The sequence below is a fragment of the Zerene cesonia genome, chromosome 13 (assembly GCF_012273895.1).
Source record: "Zerene cesonia ecotype Mississippi chromosome 13, Zerene_cesonia_1.1, whole genome shotgun sequence".
In the NCBI taxonomy this organism is placed as follows: Eukaryota; Metazoa; Arthropoda; class Insecta; order Lepidoptera; family Pieridae; genus Zerene; species Zerene cesonia.
The window spans coordinates 5865795-5883297 of record NC_052114.1 but is presented as its reverse complement, the minus strand read 5'-3'; the positions used below and the strand labels follow the sequence as shown (position 1 = coordinate 5883297).

Below are 17503 nucleotides of genomic sequence, written 5' to 3'. Positions count from 1 at the left end.
TCTATTATTTAACTTATTTTTTGCCCGTTTAGTACGTCATACCCCTATGCGTTATTACATTCGCATACGCACATATGGCTATGAAATTATGGGGTGCTAGGGCGCCTGGAAACGCTCAAGAGACGAGAGATGCCAATCATATGAAAAATAAGAAAAGGGTGCGTATCATTTATAAACAGAGTATGTTTGGAGTATGTTTGTTTATCTTTCCAATAAGCTATTATTAGAAAATTCTATCTCTAAAGTAAACATTCATAAATTATAACATTAATTACAGAGTAAGATAACACTAACAATAACTTCAAAGACGAAAAGTTATACTTCTCTTTCGGCAGTCTACTGAAACGTTTTGATAGATTTGACCATTTCGAGAGCTTTATTAAATCTACATTATGCATATTAAAGCAATAAAATAAATCCTATCACATGCTTGACTAGCTTTCCATCCACGGCTTCTTCGTACTCGTAGTCAAAGGAAAAGACAGACCCAAGGTACTTGCAGGGTACTTGGGATAGGTATCCAGGGATAAAAAACCGGAGGCAGACTCAGTACTACAGTTACAATGTAACTCTATTTTTGCATTTGTAATATTAATAGCTATAGTAATCATCATCATCAGCCCTTGTCGTCGAACTTTCGATTCTCAGTCATGCCGGTTTCCTCACGATGTTTTCCTTCACTGTTTTATGCAGTTTTAATACCATTTATAAAAAACATAACTTTGAATTAAAACACAATTTAAGTTCAAAAAACATTTTACTTAAAATAAACAGCTCTGTTTGTTTGTTCGTCTTTGCATATTTTATTAACATTCATTTTCGTTTTAGGTTATAAAAATGTTGGTTTTAGTGGTGGCATTGTTTGCGATCTGTTGGCTCCCTTTACAAAGTTACTTATTACTGCAAACATTTTTTCCATCCATTAACGAGTAAGTTATTTGTATGAGATAAATATCGTTTCGTTTAATAATTTTCGACTACTTAATATAGTACTGTATTGCAAAATCAAATCAAATAAATTAATGATGAATAAAAATAAGACGAATGGATAAAAAACTTCTCAATTTTTTTCCAATTCCAAGAAAATAATGTACAAATTTGTATTATGTCACACCCTTGTCTTAGAAGTACTTAAGCCGAATAAATGAAAGTCGTGTAGTGCGCAACACGATACGACAGCATTAATCAATCATTAAAATAACGTGAAAATAAAGATTTCCCTGTAATCATTTTAATAAACAGGCCAGTTTCATAATACACATATATTATGTAACCGAAGATTTTCATTACAAACATTTTTTTTTTATATTACAAACGAAAAATTTTAAGTGACTATTATATCGTTTTGGATTTCAAATTTTTAATCCGATAAAACACACTTTGACCATAGTTGGCATAAAACGCCTAATAATTTGATAAAGAAAACGCGCTTGAAATCCTAACTAATTAATTACTTTTTTGTTTTTAGGTACAGATATATAAATGTAATTTTCTTCTGCTTTGACTGGCTCGCAATGAGTAATTCATGTTACAATCCATTTATCTACGCTATATACAATGTAAGTATCGCTTAGGAAAATCACAATATATAAAGAAATGATTAGTCTATAAATTGTACTATATTATACAAAATTATTTAATATTTCTATTTACTCATATGATAAAATATTATAAACGTAAACATTTTTTGTTCTGTTCATTTTGTGACCCTGATTCAAACGTGAAAATAACCTTAAGGAAAAATTTATTTTTAGTTTAAATAAGTAAATGGGTAAATGTAAAGCAGATTTATTAAATCAACGAATTTGCAATAACTAATACAATTTTTCTGCCTACTGGAGCTGACGAGGACGATATCTTGATTGAATTTTATGGCGACCCAGAATGACATACGAGGATTTAAATCCGATTGGAATATTCTTATCTGTATGTCCAGACACTTCAGAGAAACCAGACAGAGTAAAATTAATGGATTAGAAATTTACTAGTTATCTGATATGATGTATCGACCAAGCCTATAATAAATAATAAGCCCAGAAATTTTAATAGTAGTGTACATTATGTTCAGATTGTTTAAATTTATTGCAGTGTATTGTTTTTATATAGGTAATAGGTGTCTATTGTTTTTGCTATACTGTATCTACACTTTCAAAAATGTAGAAATGTATTCAAAGGTACAATGAAACAACTAAGTTTAATACATTACATAATTTTAATGGCTTATGGTTTTGATTGAGTATTATGTTTTCGTAATCGAAGGTACAAGGATTCTGCCCTATTAACTCAGTATAAAAAATGTACCAACACTCCGTCTCCTGTATAGACCTAGATTTCAGAGTCTAAAAGACGTAATGTTATGTGTACTTCTCTGTAAATTAATAAAGAATGGTAAAATCTTACATTAAATTAACAAATTAATGTAGATAATTCATAATAAATTATCGCCATCGAAAACTATGTTATATAAAACGCAAGTATTCAGGAACCATATCAGAAACTTAACTTATTGTAAAAGTCTCTTGGGAAATTAGATAGAAAACTTTTTGGAATACAATATCATGGCATCACTGATATTTAACTAAAGCTTGCATAGGTATTGGAAATGCAGTATTGCTACAATATGAAATATTTAAGATTTTAAGTTTACCATTATTTGGTAGGATCGCCTACTTGGTACAGTGGTTAAAGCGTGACCGTAGTACCGAGGTATCGCACACGGGACTTCAATACAATTGTTTGGTAGGATAACTATATACATTTTTTGCCTTCAATTAGGTTCCGTTAGTAGTTATATGTATGGAGGCTTGTATGACGCATGTTAAGTTTTATACTATAGTACTAACACAGTTACCATACTCCTCTGAAACGGCTGGATCCATTCTTATGAAATTTTTTATGCGTATTTTTCATGGCCCTATATGAGTAAGGAGGAACAGAGGGGTCAACTAGTTTAATATAATGTATTATTATACACAACTGCGAGTGTTTGTAAACATACGACGTCGTTTGTAAACGAGAAAATCCCATAATTTTCTTACGACACATATTATATTAAAACGCAAAACTGATGATAACAAGTAAAGATTTAAAATAAATAGTAGTTCGATTAGAGAATTGATACTTATATGAAGGCATTCCCTGAACGATACGTAAACTGTTGAGATGAGATGTTAAATAAAAGCGTTCTAATGTGATTGTTTAGAGTAGTGGAAAAATTGCTCTGGGTTCGGCTCGTAAGTAATTAAACTTTGATGAAATGGAGCTTTAGAATACGAGCATAAACATTTTGTCTCATTTTATAACAATTGACATCTGTAATGGAAAATATATGAGCGTAATGGCTAGGAAATTGTTTGTAAATATATATCTATTTACTGTCCTAGCACTAATTCACAATTATTTACCAATCAACTTTAAATACGACCTAAAAACAATAAAAATTCAGGCGTGTTGATACGAGACAGAATTTATTATAATTGGAACCAGACAATGCTTGTATAATTATCGTTTTTTATGTTTTAGGAAAAATTCAAAAAGGAATTTAAGCAGCGCTTCACATTTGGACAGAAACGGAACAGATTCAATAACGACAGCTACGAGGTATATCTTTATTCCTTTATGAAGTCGTGTTCTATCTTTAATAAAATTCTTGTAGTGCTTTTGCGATACTACTTTCGATAAGTCCGCAGCAGGTGGGGCCGGGAAAGTACCATTTTTACGGTCCATATTGGGGTCAATTTTATACACCACGAATGAATGTCACACCAATGAGGTCACGATACAATTTATATTACTATCACATTTGCACTACAAATGTTTTCATCAAGTATTACGTGTTCAAATTAAGGTTTAAGTTTTTATTATAAAGATTTATAAAAATGTGGAAACATTTTGTAACCATAAAAATAGAATCGTCGGTACAATTCCCTGGGAGGACAGGAGCCTACTTTTATCTAAAGAAAATCTATTAGTGAAATGAAGATATAATGCATCTGCCCATGCCCCAAAGGAGGACACGGAACGTCACATAAGCAATATTTCAATCTTCAATGCATTAATCTATCCCTTATTTATAATAATATTCAACTATGTTTTAATATACACGGCTGAGAACAGAATTAAATGAATTATTATTTTTAGGATGGACAATCGTATAGAACTCGAGTGTTATCAATCCGTTCATCAAATGAGAGAAGTGTTTATTCGATGCGTAAGTCTATTAATGTAACACCGATTGACTCCATGAAAGTTTCAAGAAACTCTTGTAACTGCTCACGGAATCAAAATAAACAGGCGAATATCGAAAACAACTTTCGACTGAAAGCTAACTCCGAGTTTGAATCGTATAGAAACGGCAACAGATATAATATATCCCCAACGCCTAAAAGAAAAACTTCGAAAAGGATTTCCAGTGATGACGAAATACCAATCGGTGATGAAAGAGTCAGTGAATTGTACATATTTCCTAATAGTAATATTGTTGAGTTTACAGACATTGTATGTGATAATAAAGTTTAGATGCATAGTAAATATAACAAAATGTACATATATTTAAAAATATAGATTATAAAGAGAATGTAGGATGCTCTAGATTTAAATATAAAATATTGACGAATGTCGTGTTTTATTTTTAACCTTTCATATTTGAGTTATTTTAAACATAACTGAGAAAACGACGCATAATTCTCACTTGTAGGATTCTGTGATATTTAATGATGTATTTATATACGAATACTAATAATATTGTAAGACTAATTCACTATAATATTAATCTATCCATTAAACGAGTAATTATTTATATAAAAAAGTTCGAGGTTTTTAAAAATTAATTCTACCTACCTCTGAATTATTAAATATGATTGATAAAGTTAAATCAGTGACCGTTTCGTTTTAGATTATATGATCAAGACAAAGAGAATGGGTAAAGAGGACTTGAATATATAGATTTATCTAAGAAACATATAGTTTACCACGTGGATATGAAAATTAGCATACGCTCGTGTGGCATAAATTTGTTTATTTACATAGAGTATGGAGCTGGTTAATTTTAAAGCTCCATATACACAAAGTCACATATACTAAACAGAATATGAATTAATAATATCTATAACAAGATGGGCTCAACCCATGTGAACAAGAACACAGGGTAGCACTGATTTACAGTCATTACTGAAACCATATATATGGTTTCCTTAAAAATTTTTTTTTATGTATTTGATGTTCACAAAAGAGATAAAACACTTAAAATGCTTAAATAAATACAAATCCAAGTGAAAACTTGTTAATTAGATTTATACACGAAAAATAAATAATGTTATAATTTTTATAGACAAGCATCTATGACAAAATAAGAGATTAATACACCTAAAATTTAATTCATTCTGATAATATTATGTTTCCGTTCAAACAGTTTTTTTGGTACATAAAAATCTTACAAACATACAAAATGAACGGCATAACGATTCTTCGCCCCAGGCATGGTCCCTATCACGTTTTTAATAAGTAACCCAACGTATGTTGGGTTTCACTAACAATAAATTTTGCGAAAACGTTTATTATTTTATCGTCCATCGATACAAATCATGCCATAATATCGCTCCTTAGCGACTGGATGAAGGACTACTAAGCATAAATCAAATCTACGTTTTAAAAGTAAACAACGATACCAAAGATTATGATTTACCATTTCGCTTTTCCAGTCTACAAATTTTGCGTCATAAAAATTATCTGTAATCACATCAAAAAAGTGAGCGGTGTCTTGATCGTAAACCAAAACAGATTATGCGAGCCAGAAACAATCATCAAATTGAGCCTTAAGAATCTTAAAGAAAGCTAAAGTCAAAAGACCTCTGAAAAACAATTCAATTTCATTAGCAAATCTTAAATTGTTTCATTAGATTTCAGCGTTCCCTCATTTGTTATAAATACTTAATACTCAAGTATGTGTTTAAAAAGCATTTTATAATTGTTTTAAAACGCTTCTAAGATGTCATTTCTACAGAATCAATTTAAATTTGCTTATTAATTAACAAATATATACATGTTCAAAGGATAAACGGGTCTCAAATATTACCAAATTAAAATGGAACCACGCAGGAGGCACCAGCATTCGAACCATCAAAATCGGATGAAAGTAACTTATAATATTCTAGCGTGCTAAATAAAAGTAGAGGTTGTCATAATGTGATAGACGCTAATGGACTGAACTGGAGTTTGCTGACTTTAAGGTGTCTATGTTTTCTGGATGTTATAACAAATGTTTTTCATTTCTTTTTAATGATTATAAAGCGATACATGTTGACTGGAGGACTCACACGCTAGTGCTTATAAACAGATATTTACCATGGTGTATATTGGAAAAAGGTAAATATTCTCGGCAATAGTTTTCATTTAGGCTAATATATCGTGAAGTAATAATCAGACTGTTGTAGACAGAAAAAAAAAAGCAGAATTTATATATAACAGTTATAGTCGTATTTTTTGTGTTTGATTTTACGCGACTATTATACATTTAGGAATTAAAGATTTTTTAACGGATTTTAAACACGATTTATTCATTATATTATTAAACCGACGTTTCGAACACTTTACAGAGAGCGTGATCACGGGGAGACTGTCCGTCGTGTGAGTCCGTCGGGTTAATAATATAATGAATAAATCGCGTTTTAAAATAGTTGAAAAGTCTTCAATTCCTAAATAATTATAGTCATCAAACATTAAATAAAGTCAATAGATTAGGTGCTTATTTATATTGCAATATAACAAATTAAATTTCCTTGAAAATAACCAACCTTATTCTATCAGCTATCCGAACAATTCCAAAGCACACAAAAGGCGAAATGAAAGTTCGTTTCTTTTTGTTGAAAAGTGGGTTTGCTAAATCTGTAGAGTACCCAAAACAATAAATGTGATTCAGAAAAGTTTCATACCATTTATTGTGTAAACTGGCACTCACACGTGGGTCTGAACTGCAGTTGTTTGTACAAGTTCACGTTTCGAGTCACATGTGGTTAAAGGCCACAGTACGAAGTTTTAAACTGAACGCTGCTCTGAATATACACTTCGATTAGTTTTATAGAAGTTTGAAATTTCACATGAATTCATAAACTATTCAGTATGAAATATGACAAAAATAACGTCTTTAGAATATGTATAATCATGCTCTGTGGGAATATACTGTTAAACAACTGTCTTGATGTCAGAAATAGTTTATTTAACCAATATATTATACCAAAGCATAATCCGATCTTCGTGTTAAATTATTATTTTTATTGAAAAAGGTATTTAATGAATTTGGGAAATTCTATCTTTTCTTCAGATAAGATGTCAATGAAGAATTTCCCTTACAACTTGAATTTGTCATTAGAACTCGTACAATTATTTCATGACGGACAAACAAGAGTTGAAACGGGACAATAGATCTCCAATTACTCACTATTATCGTTTATAACTGGTTGTTTCTCTAATCTGTAATCTATAATTCATTGCTTAGTCTTTTGAATTGATGAACGTCTAAGATTCTTCAATTAATTGCTTTATATTTTCACAATGCTCATAAGTAGAATAAAAACAATACGTGTTTTCGTAACAAATTTATTTAATACACAAGTATCAAAAACACAAAGCAATAAAAAGATGACCGGAACAATATTTATTCATCAAATATACACGTACGGAGCATAATAGAGATGATACGGTAGGGGTCAGCATTAGCTGCGGGACGACGATCCTCCAAGTAGCCCCTCTTATCTTCAGACACTTGGCGAGGAATCCTTACGCAGCAACTACGATTTGCTACACCTTTGTATAGAGGAATATATATTTACATTTATTTTTTATTGAAGAGAAAGATTTTAGGTAAATTTGAGTTCATTTTCTCTTCGAAAAACAAAAAATACAATTAAAATGGATTTGAGGGATACGACAAGTATTAAATGTTTTCACTGAATAATTGAAGTTTATTAAATTTATACTTGGTTTTCGTTTTCGGGTAATAAAGCTTTTTATTTTTAATATTTTTTATGAGCTCGAGTTCTTTAATTTTATGACTACCCTTGCGCCAGATGCCTGCCACAATTATGTTATAAATAAAAAATAATGAGTGACAGTAAGAATTTAGGCACTTTAGATTTTTAATTCTTTATATAAAAATATACAATATATAAGATGGGGCTTCGTTTAAAGGTAAAGGAAAATGAAAAACCTCTTGTTAATTTTCAATTTTGTTCAAGTAGAAACGTATTGAAAATTTGTAAAAATGCAGTGGGTAGCTTAGTAATCAGTAGCCGTGGACCTCGGACTTAAAATCGAAACCAGGCGAGCGTGCAAGAAATAGACTTTTTCAACTTATTTGCACATATGAATCACTACTGATCAGAACAGTAAAGAAAAAAGTGCGAATCCAATAATCAAAAATTCGACAGCGGGTGATATCTCCCAACCCGCACTTGGCAAGCGTGGTGGTTTATGGCCCGAACCTTCATACCTGTGTCCCAGCAGTGGGGCTGATGATGAATGAAAAAGTGAGTAACTTTAAAGAGACCTATACGGTCAGAGCATTAAATGCGTCATTTCCTTACCACTCCTTTACATTATGAGGTGAAAGGATAATAAAAACCACATAAACCACCCGTTCAATTGTTATTAATTTTCCCACACAACAATTCGAGAACGCCGTATTTCCTTTTTAAAAGATTTAGTTTTAAATAATACAAATGTATTCTTTGTATCGAAAACCAGATCATTAAAGTACATTTATATTTTTTTGTAGGAGTAGGTAATTGTTATCCAATATGGATCTTTATAGACCCCAAAACAATGGTAAGACTTTTTTTATTTATCTGTTGTATGTGCATCTTAAATCGTTAAAATTATAGTAACTATATGACGGATAGCTACGACAACGAACAACCAGAAACTGAACTGAACTAAAATCACAAAAGTTCCTTGGAAATAATTCCTAAAAGAACTCATTACAAGAACTTTCACTTTGTAGCGCAAACAAAATTGCAGTTGCCGTTCGTTACGCTTACCCTAATGCTGAAAGAAACCGCTTGCTTGAAACATTATTTATTAAAGCAACAATATTTTACAGCGCTTAAAGTTTCACAAAAAAGCAGAATACAAAGCTATGCCATTATTATTACACAGACCTTATACCCTATTACATACCCCATATTTATTTTCTTCCTCCCGTCATTTATTTGTCTAGATCACGTAAATGAACAGGGAATGTTCATTACTTATGTTTGCTATTTCATAAATATCTCAATGACCCGTTATTACACTAACCTGCTGTAAAGTCTCGAATATTAGGCATGCCATTCTTTCCGGTGAGACGCCTCGCGTTGTCGGCCCCATTGCTAGCGTCATACTCATTGATGTGGGCACCGTGACGCCGAGCCAGCTTGTCAATCGCCCTCTCTATAACCCTACAGGGAGCCATTACATAAAATTAATATCTTAATGCTTTCACTGTGGTGAGGTGAGCAAATTAACTCTGCGGAAATGAGGCTTTTTAATCAAGGGCTATGTGAATAAGAAAATTTTCTTATTTGAGAACGTGACTTCAATAACCATTGTACCTAATAATAATCTGTAGAAATGGAGTAGATTTAACGTTTTTGCCTACAACTGCAACTGATACTCTGTCTCACTTTCACCTATAAACCAAGATATTTACACAACTACTATTTGTATTAACATAATATCATGAATTACGATCTAATATCAACATTCTTGAACACAAAAGCTAAATAAATTGACAGAGATACGAGGTTATACAACACTACTAAATCTGAATACGTAGTGCTTTATTTACAAAATCCCGTCCTCTTCTCTCATATCCTTGGATGAGAAATATACGAAAGTGCCATTGCCAGGCCAATCTTCAATGGGCTGGGGCTCGAATGTGGCGACGGTGCCATATTCCTCCGCAAGCCGAGCGAGTATATATCTAGCCATCCAAAGGTCATCGGCAGCTCTTAATCCGGGACTAGGTCCGACCTAATGATAATATTTATTGAAGTCTATTGTGAGATATGCCGAGAAAATCTTAAACAAAGTACAGAATCTTGGTACAGAAATGAGGTAATAATCCGACTTTTCCGATATTAAACATTCGAAAAGCATTTGTAGGTTTCTCATGATGTCTAAACACAAGTAAAAAGTTATTAAATTACCGTACAAATCGAAAATACAAATTGTTATTTCGCTTTAGACAAATCTTTGACACATTATTGTTACGTTGTAATCCATTTATTGTTGAGGCTTTTGTCCCAAAGGGCACATAAGTCTTAAGGCAGCGAGACAAACAATTACAATTTAAAAAACAAAACAAGAAATACGCTTTTTCAGAACACGGCAATATATTTTGACACTCTTCGATTATTAATATTTTAGGTTATTATATTTAGTTTATTATATCAGTTTTCAAGCTTAATAATTTCGTTTATTCGGATTGGATCTTATTTTTCTGATATTTTTTCTTTTGAACTACAGCGTTGTTTATCTTCTGCATTATGAAATATTTGTTAATCAGTGTAAAAACAGCGAATGACTACCGATATAAATTCATTAAATTATTTTAATCAAATAAGATAATGTTTCAGAAAAGTTGTTTGCATACTTTCTTATATTTCTTTTTTCTGTACGTTAGAAAAATCTTCACAAATATCTTAAATTATATATAATACAAGGCAAATATTTTTAAATTTAATATTTAATAATTACCTGAAAATTCCATTGTGATGGCGTAGTGCCAGGGTTTATACCGTTTATATGCACTCCGGCGTAGAGACAACATCTGGTGAAATAAAACATTTTATTGCTCGCCTCTTTCGAGATAAACAACGAAATCAGACTAAGAAAAGACTAATATACGGAGTGACTATAGCATTTCAAATTTCGTTTTTATAATTTACTAGCTGCGCCCCGCGGTTTCACCCGCGTAAGTCCGTAACCCGTAGGAATATCGGGATAAAAAGTTGCCTATATGTTATTCCACTTGTCCAGCTATCTGCGTGCCAAATTTAATTGCAATCGGTTCAATAATATTAGTAGGTAATATAATAGGTAATTATAATATTAATAGGAAGTAGGATAATAGGACAGGATAGCATGATATATTTTCGGCCACGAAAAACTAATTACTAACAATGTGAAAGTTGGCTATCATTGATTTTAAGAATTTATTGATACTAAACTTCCTTTCTGAAAGTCGTATTTTACGTGACTTAAAAATGTGTATAATTATAAATATTCATAAGTTGAGCCCGTATCAAATCTCACGAGAATTTTTGAGCACCTCGCACCAACCGAGATTTCCATCCATCCATAATCAACAAATTATCAAACTTTAAACGAGCTAACTAAGATTTATTACATCTAGTATTGATAATAAATTACAAGCGTTACGATATACAACTGCCTATATATATTCATCTATCTTATTACACTTGTTATTCTGTCTTTGTAAGGGAAAAGCAATATATTGCTACATTTATTGTACGATCCCTTGGAATAAATCGAAACAAAACAGCGAATTTCCATTTAATTTATGGATCTACATAAGATTATGCTCTGTTAGAAAAATAGGCTATAAAAACAAAATGTCCGCTATTATCTCCACACTGTGCTGTCTTGGCCTCGGGTGTCCGTGGGGACTGAAACACCGAAGGTTTGACGTATAATAACGTCATTTATTTCCTTGTTGAAAGCTTTTGCATACGTTAAGCTACCGAAACGTTTATGACCGGGATATTATTAGGTGCAAAAGAACTCTGAACCAAAAAAGATATGTTATGATATTTTAATGTAAATACTTTAAGATAACATTTTAATGGTAATCCACATGTAAGGAATGCAAATATGATACAGAACAAAAATCTAATTTACTTCATATGATAAACATACTTATAAAGTTTTTGTTATTTCCTGCATGCGACACCTAGACACCAGATAAACAATGCTAATGCTTCAACATTTTTTCAGCTGCAGCAGTTTGAATCGAAACAACCACCGTGTACATACATTAATTTGTTTTTATTTGTGCATTTACCTATAAAATGCTTCCATAAGATCCCTGGCCACAATTTTATTAGCACCTATAGCACAATAATATGGACCAGGAGGGGCCGGGAAGCCACCGGGCGGCCAGCCCAGAGGCCGACCATCCGTAGTAGTAAGGAAAAACTCTTGATTAAAACCGAACCAAGGCTCTTCGACGTCCGCTTTTTCAGTCAATATCACACAGCCTTTACGAAAGTTTGTTGCTGTAAACAAATTATTCCCAAATTATTACTATTAATAACAAATTATTATTATAACTATTATATATATTAAATAATATTAGATTTCGTACTTGCTATGTGCAAAAATAAGTCTTGTAACATGAAACTGAAATTTATAATATTAGTGTGATATATATGATAGATATCACACTAATATTATAAATGTGAAAGTTTTGTTTGTTTGTATGTTTATCCGTCAATCACACTCAACCTACTGAACGGATTTTAGTAGGAGTTAACTTGAGTGATAGATAGATAGATAAATATATAGATAGATTGAAAGTTGAACAAATTATTAAAAAACATTAAATACACGACAATTACAAAATAAGTAACTTAAACAAAGAAAAATTATATAGGATACTTTTAATCCCGATTAAATACTGCCTTTGGATAAAACAGGAATCTTGTTATACGTGCGGAGCCGGGACGAGCTTTTACTTAGTTATAATAATGAATGTACGTATATTTCATATTCATAAAATTAATGAGTTATTTATGAACGTAGAATATAACATCTTTTGATTAATAATACTCTCTGGTCCGAATAAGAGGACGTTCGTCGAGTAGGTATGTTGTCCGGCCGACGCTGCCTTTGTTTAGTTTAACGAGTCAGCCTTAAATGGTTGCCATATACAAAAGATTAAAAAGGTCGCCTTACTCAGTAAACGAAGTTGTTTGAAACATATGAAAAGTCATGTTGAGCTAATGAGTTCATCAGACTTTCGCTTTCACATCTGTTTTGCTGCTTATGAATCTATATATACATAGAAACATACTAATGAACATACAGTTTCCTCCTCTTTTGAAAATCGCTTCTAAATAAATACCGTACGCAAAATCACTTACGAAATCAATAAACGCGATAATAAAATAATATAAATCATTGCTAATTCGATACATTCTCTGTTAATCTGCTCTTGAATTAATGGCACTCAATTAACTCCAAAATTACGTATTAGGTGCTAAACCCGGATTAACGATCTAACCTAATGGAAATAACATTTCCTAGCTTAATATTGAGTAAATTTACCAATATCGATGCAATAAAATGTACCTATATTCTTATCATAAAGAATTCCTGACCAACCAAATGTAAAATGCTTCTATTGCGCTGCAAATATGTGGAAAACTGAATTATATTTAATACAGCGGTGTGTGTTCAGAGAAGCGGCAAAAGTTCTCGTGTCTCCTGTATACTACAATGAAAGTTAATTATTCATATTCATACGCCACCCATGAGCGACGGTTCGGAAATAACAAGAAGTAAGAGTTATCAAGCTATACCAAGTACGTGCCAATGTCGAGAACAGTCGCTAATGGGAAATCGATGCAGCCTATTTCGAATAACTCTTATTACTTATTTTTATATCGCAACGAATGAGACAGGATTTGATATATTATGTACCTACAATGTTTATGAATAGCCCTGGTTTTCATATAGCGTAACACGACACGTAAAATATCATTCTATTTAAAATAAAAACGTTCATAATGATAATTAGGTTTCTTACTTTCCTTATTCTGGCACATAATTTGCGGTTAAAACGTACCTATTACTACGAGGGTCTTAATAAGACGTTAAATAACCCGAGACTTACTTACCAGTCGGCTGATAATTATGCTGGTAAGTATCCGCTAAGACCAGTATATGGCTTCCTCGGCGAAACGGATCGTGGTAAATAACTTCGGGGAAGATAAACGTGTCCGAGTTATCGGCGCTTGCTTGTGCCGTGTTGCTTCCATCGAAATACCAAATGGGTAGGTCTGAAATAATTGTAGAAATTTTATCGGGTAGATAATGCAAATGCGTTGTGGAAAGTTGGAGTTGGTTTTGTAACATTTTATAGCTTTATTATATTTAATTTCTAATTTACTATTGTCTTATTTTTTTATTGAGTAATTAGTGTCATGGAAATATTGTTAAACACACCTGAAACTTAAATAAGCATTGTATAAATTATATAATATCAACTTATCCTTTTAGTTTTCGAACACAATACACAACACTGAAACGTCGTACAAATACATGTATTACATTTATTTTAAGATCACATAGGCACGAACAATGAGTCTCTTTATTCATTTTGGTCGTATAAAAGCTTGTCCAATTTATTTACCAAACCCTTAGAAAACCTTTCTATTACGCAAGTCATATAGCTCATATTACCCGACGTGACACCTACTGACTTGGTTACCAATTAAATTGGTTGTTAGGAAGTCACAACATGGCATCAATTAGTTCTAAGCACTCAAGTTACACCATTATAAGCGGAGGCTCAATTTGCGTTGTAAAGTTGATTTAAAGTTTGAAGCGACATTTTAACTGCGGCGTTTTTTTTAATATATCGGTTTTTTTATCAGGCAAACGTTATTAGCAGCAATATGAGAGAAATCATTATTTTACACGTTGATATATAAAGATTGTCACTTAAAATAAAGAAAATGTCATTTAATTGAATTGTTTTGTACTACAATCAATTGACTATGTAACCTTTGTATTAGCTAAAAAAACAATCAAATATGCTTTAAATAACCCACAAAACGGTTAAAGGTCTCTCGTGCCAGCAAATTGGCAATCGGCACTAATATTTTATCTTTTATACATTTGGAACGGTCCATTAGTACCTTTATGTGTCTTGGGGACGAAATTTAACGTTCTGTCTTTTGATCGCAAATTTATCCCTGTGCCGTCGACCCACACGTATGCAGCGAGAATGTCTTCGCACGGCACTTCCAAGTCCTCGTACTTTCGCATAGCGGCTTTGTTCAATGCAATCGGAACAGAATTCATCTTGGAGTTCTTGTTGCAATCTATAAGATATAATTTAGATGCAATTTCCTTGTATTAACATTTAAAATATATTATTATTTAAAATATGCATATCATTGTAGTGAATTCTTCATATAATAGAGCCTATATCACATTGAAACATATCGAGCTTTGATGTATTAGACTGATAGAATTGTGAAGGTTCCAACAATGAGCTCGAAATAACGGATATTTTATTATTGCCTTGAATCAGGAAATTTGCGAGTGTAAAAAGGAAATTATGAATTCAGAAATAAACCCTTTTTTCTCTGAACGTTACACAAGATTTCAGTTCAATGATAAACATATGCTTTAGAAACTAAAAGCAATGAAAAATAGCTTCTCTATTCATACAGGTTTTAAATTTTCATATAAAAGATCTAAAAATCCCATTTGCACTGTACTAATTTATTTATACTTACTGCAATATGTTTTCAGATATAATATGTATAAAATTATTTTTTTTTATTGTTTAATTTAAGTTGTATTTTATTTTACAAGTATTAGTTATAAAGCGTTTTAATTACAGTTGAATACATAAAAACCTGTGTAAAAATTTATTACTTTTATAATTGTTTATATTGTAATATGTGGACGAAAGTTTTATGATATTTAATTATGTCATAAAATTACCGTCTGATATTAATCTGAAATTATTTGAACTATTCTTGAGACAATGTGGTGTGGATAGTTCTGACAAAACTAGATAAATAGCCATAAAAATAGAAATAATTAGAGCAGAAATGCTCCACGCAATCATCGCACGCAGTAATCGGAAAACTTAAACATTAGTTAACTAAATAGGAGGTCGATACATTATGTATTTTCTTTTCACACAAGAAATATGAATGACGCATGACGAATAGAACTTGGGTATTGTACGATTTTGAAGAATACTCAACTTTATTATGACGTATTACGACGTGTTTTATGACGAAATTTCATTTTCAGTGATTGAGTTGCGCCTTATATTCATGAGTAATCCATCCATGTCTCACCGTATATGCATAAATTAATTTTATCTATTATCTTTTCTGATTATTAATATTAATTAATCATCTTACCTTTACAGGAATTTGTAAGCGCAATTAAATAATTTTCCCTTATTTATGTATTTTGGAAATTACAAATATTCCGAATAAAATAAAACGTCACTGAATATTTTGACAAGATCATGGACAATCTTTGTCACTTATATATATTTTTAATTATTTTGGAGCAGCATGTATATTACAGCATTTGTAAAATATTTCTTAATTTTTTCTAATAATATATAGATTAAATTTTTTGCAAATATTTCATGATATACCCAACCAAAGTAATGTGAATTCAATAAATTTATTTGCCTGCATAAGTAGGGGACAGATTAATAAAGATTTGTGACATTGTCATATTTAAGTACAAAAATAATGTACAATCATGCAATGTTAAATTTGCAGTAATGTGTTGGACAATTTTTTTATATAAGTGTATTTTTTAAAGGAAATTCATAATGTTAATATTCAGTGACATCATGTTCATAATTTTTGCGCTTGTTTTAAACATAGCCTGTATGCCGAGCACTTCTGAAAAACGAAAGGACAACAAAGTTAAAAATATCACGAGTATCGATCAAACGTTAAACGCTTTAAGAGTAACTCCCGGAAAGAAATGGCAAGTAAGCCGATTGACTCACAAACGATACGAAATAGTCAACCTGCTATGGAGAAAGACGAAGATATTTGGTGACGTTCAAAGCGTTACACATAATCCTAATGTAAAGAATGTCCCTAAAAGAAAGCGAGACCACGGATATTCGACAACTCAAGAAACGCAAAAACTAAACTTTGCTTTACCTTATTTAAGAAGATCATCGTCAACACCAAGTTTTATAGAATTTCAATATTTGGATCTTAGCAACGAAGAAAAGAAACATACAATAAACGGAAGCGATAATACTCCTAAGTACAATGAAAATCAAGTAGTAGTGAATTCACCATTTTTTGTATTTCACCTTCAATATGAAACATGCAAGTCTACACAAACTCCAACTTTCCAAATGAACACTACTTTAAGAAATTTATTTCTCGCTTATTTAACAACCTTTCCCAGCAATGTACAAAATGCGAAAGATAATACGGCAAACAACATTGACATGGAAACTTGCCCATTAACAACTTTGCCGACTAATACTGTGAATAGTTCAGATAATTCTGTGAAAGGCTATAAAAATAACAATGAAATTGACTCAAAAGCTACAACTGTATACGACAAAATAAAGTTCTTCGAAATATATGACAGTGATACCCCTCAAATATCACACTCACAAAATCTATATTACGATCAAAAAGGATTCTTCGATGACGTTGATATTAAAACGAGTATGCAATTCAACAAAACAAGATTTGTTAAAAAGCATATC

The 17503-nt window shown here is 31.5% G+C and overlaps 2 protein-coding genes across 2 annotated transcripts in view; one reads left to right on the top strand and one right to left on the bottom strand.

The window, feature by feature from the left end:
* Window positions 1–4518, top strand: part of LOC119831387 (RYamide receptor-like) — a 31111-nt gene extending 26593 nt beyond the window's left edge. The window contains exons 7-11 of the mRNA XM_038354705.1: window positions 33–158; window positions 829–929; window positions 1469–1559; window positions 3523–3600; window positions 4141–4518. Coding sequence (XP_038210633.1) covers window positions 33–158; window positions 829–929; window positions 1469–1559; window positions 3523–3600; window positions 4141–4518 — 774 coding nt within the window. The remainder of the gene's footprint in view (window positions 1–32; window positions 159–828; window positions 930–1468; window positions 1560–3522; window positions 3601–4140) is intronic.
* A 3133-nt stretch (window positions 4519–7651) lies between these two features.
* Window positions 7652–15084, bottom strand: LOC119831417 (glutamine synthetase 2 cytoplasmic-like). Its single transcript, XM_038354748.1, has 7 exons — window positions 14919–15084; window positions 13896–14057; window positions 12059–12272; window positions 10732–10804; window positions 9821–10005; window positions 9292–9431; window positions 7652–7800 (listed from the first exon to the last, which is right to left on the bottom strand). The coding sequence occupies exons 1-7, from the start codon at window positions 15082–15084 to the stop codon at window positions 7652–7654; spliced, it is 1089 nt and encodes a 362-aa protein (XP_038210676.1).
* Between the last annotated feature and the right edge of the window lie 2419 nt (window positions 15085–17503).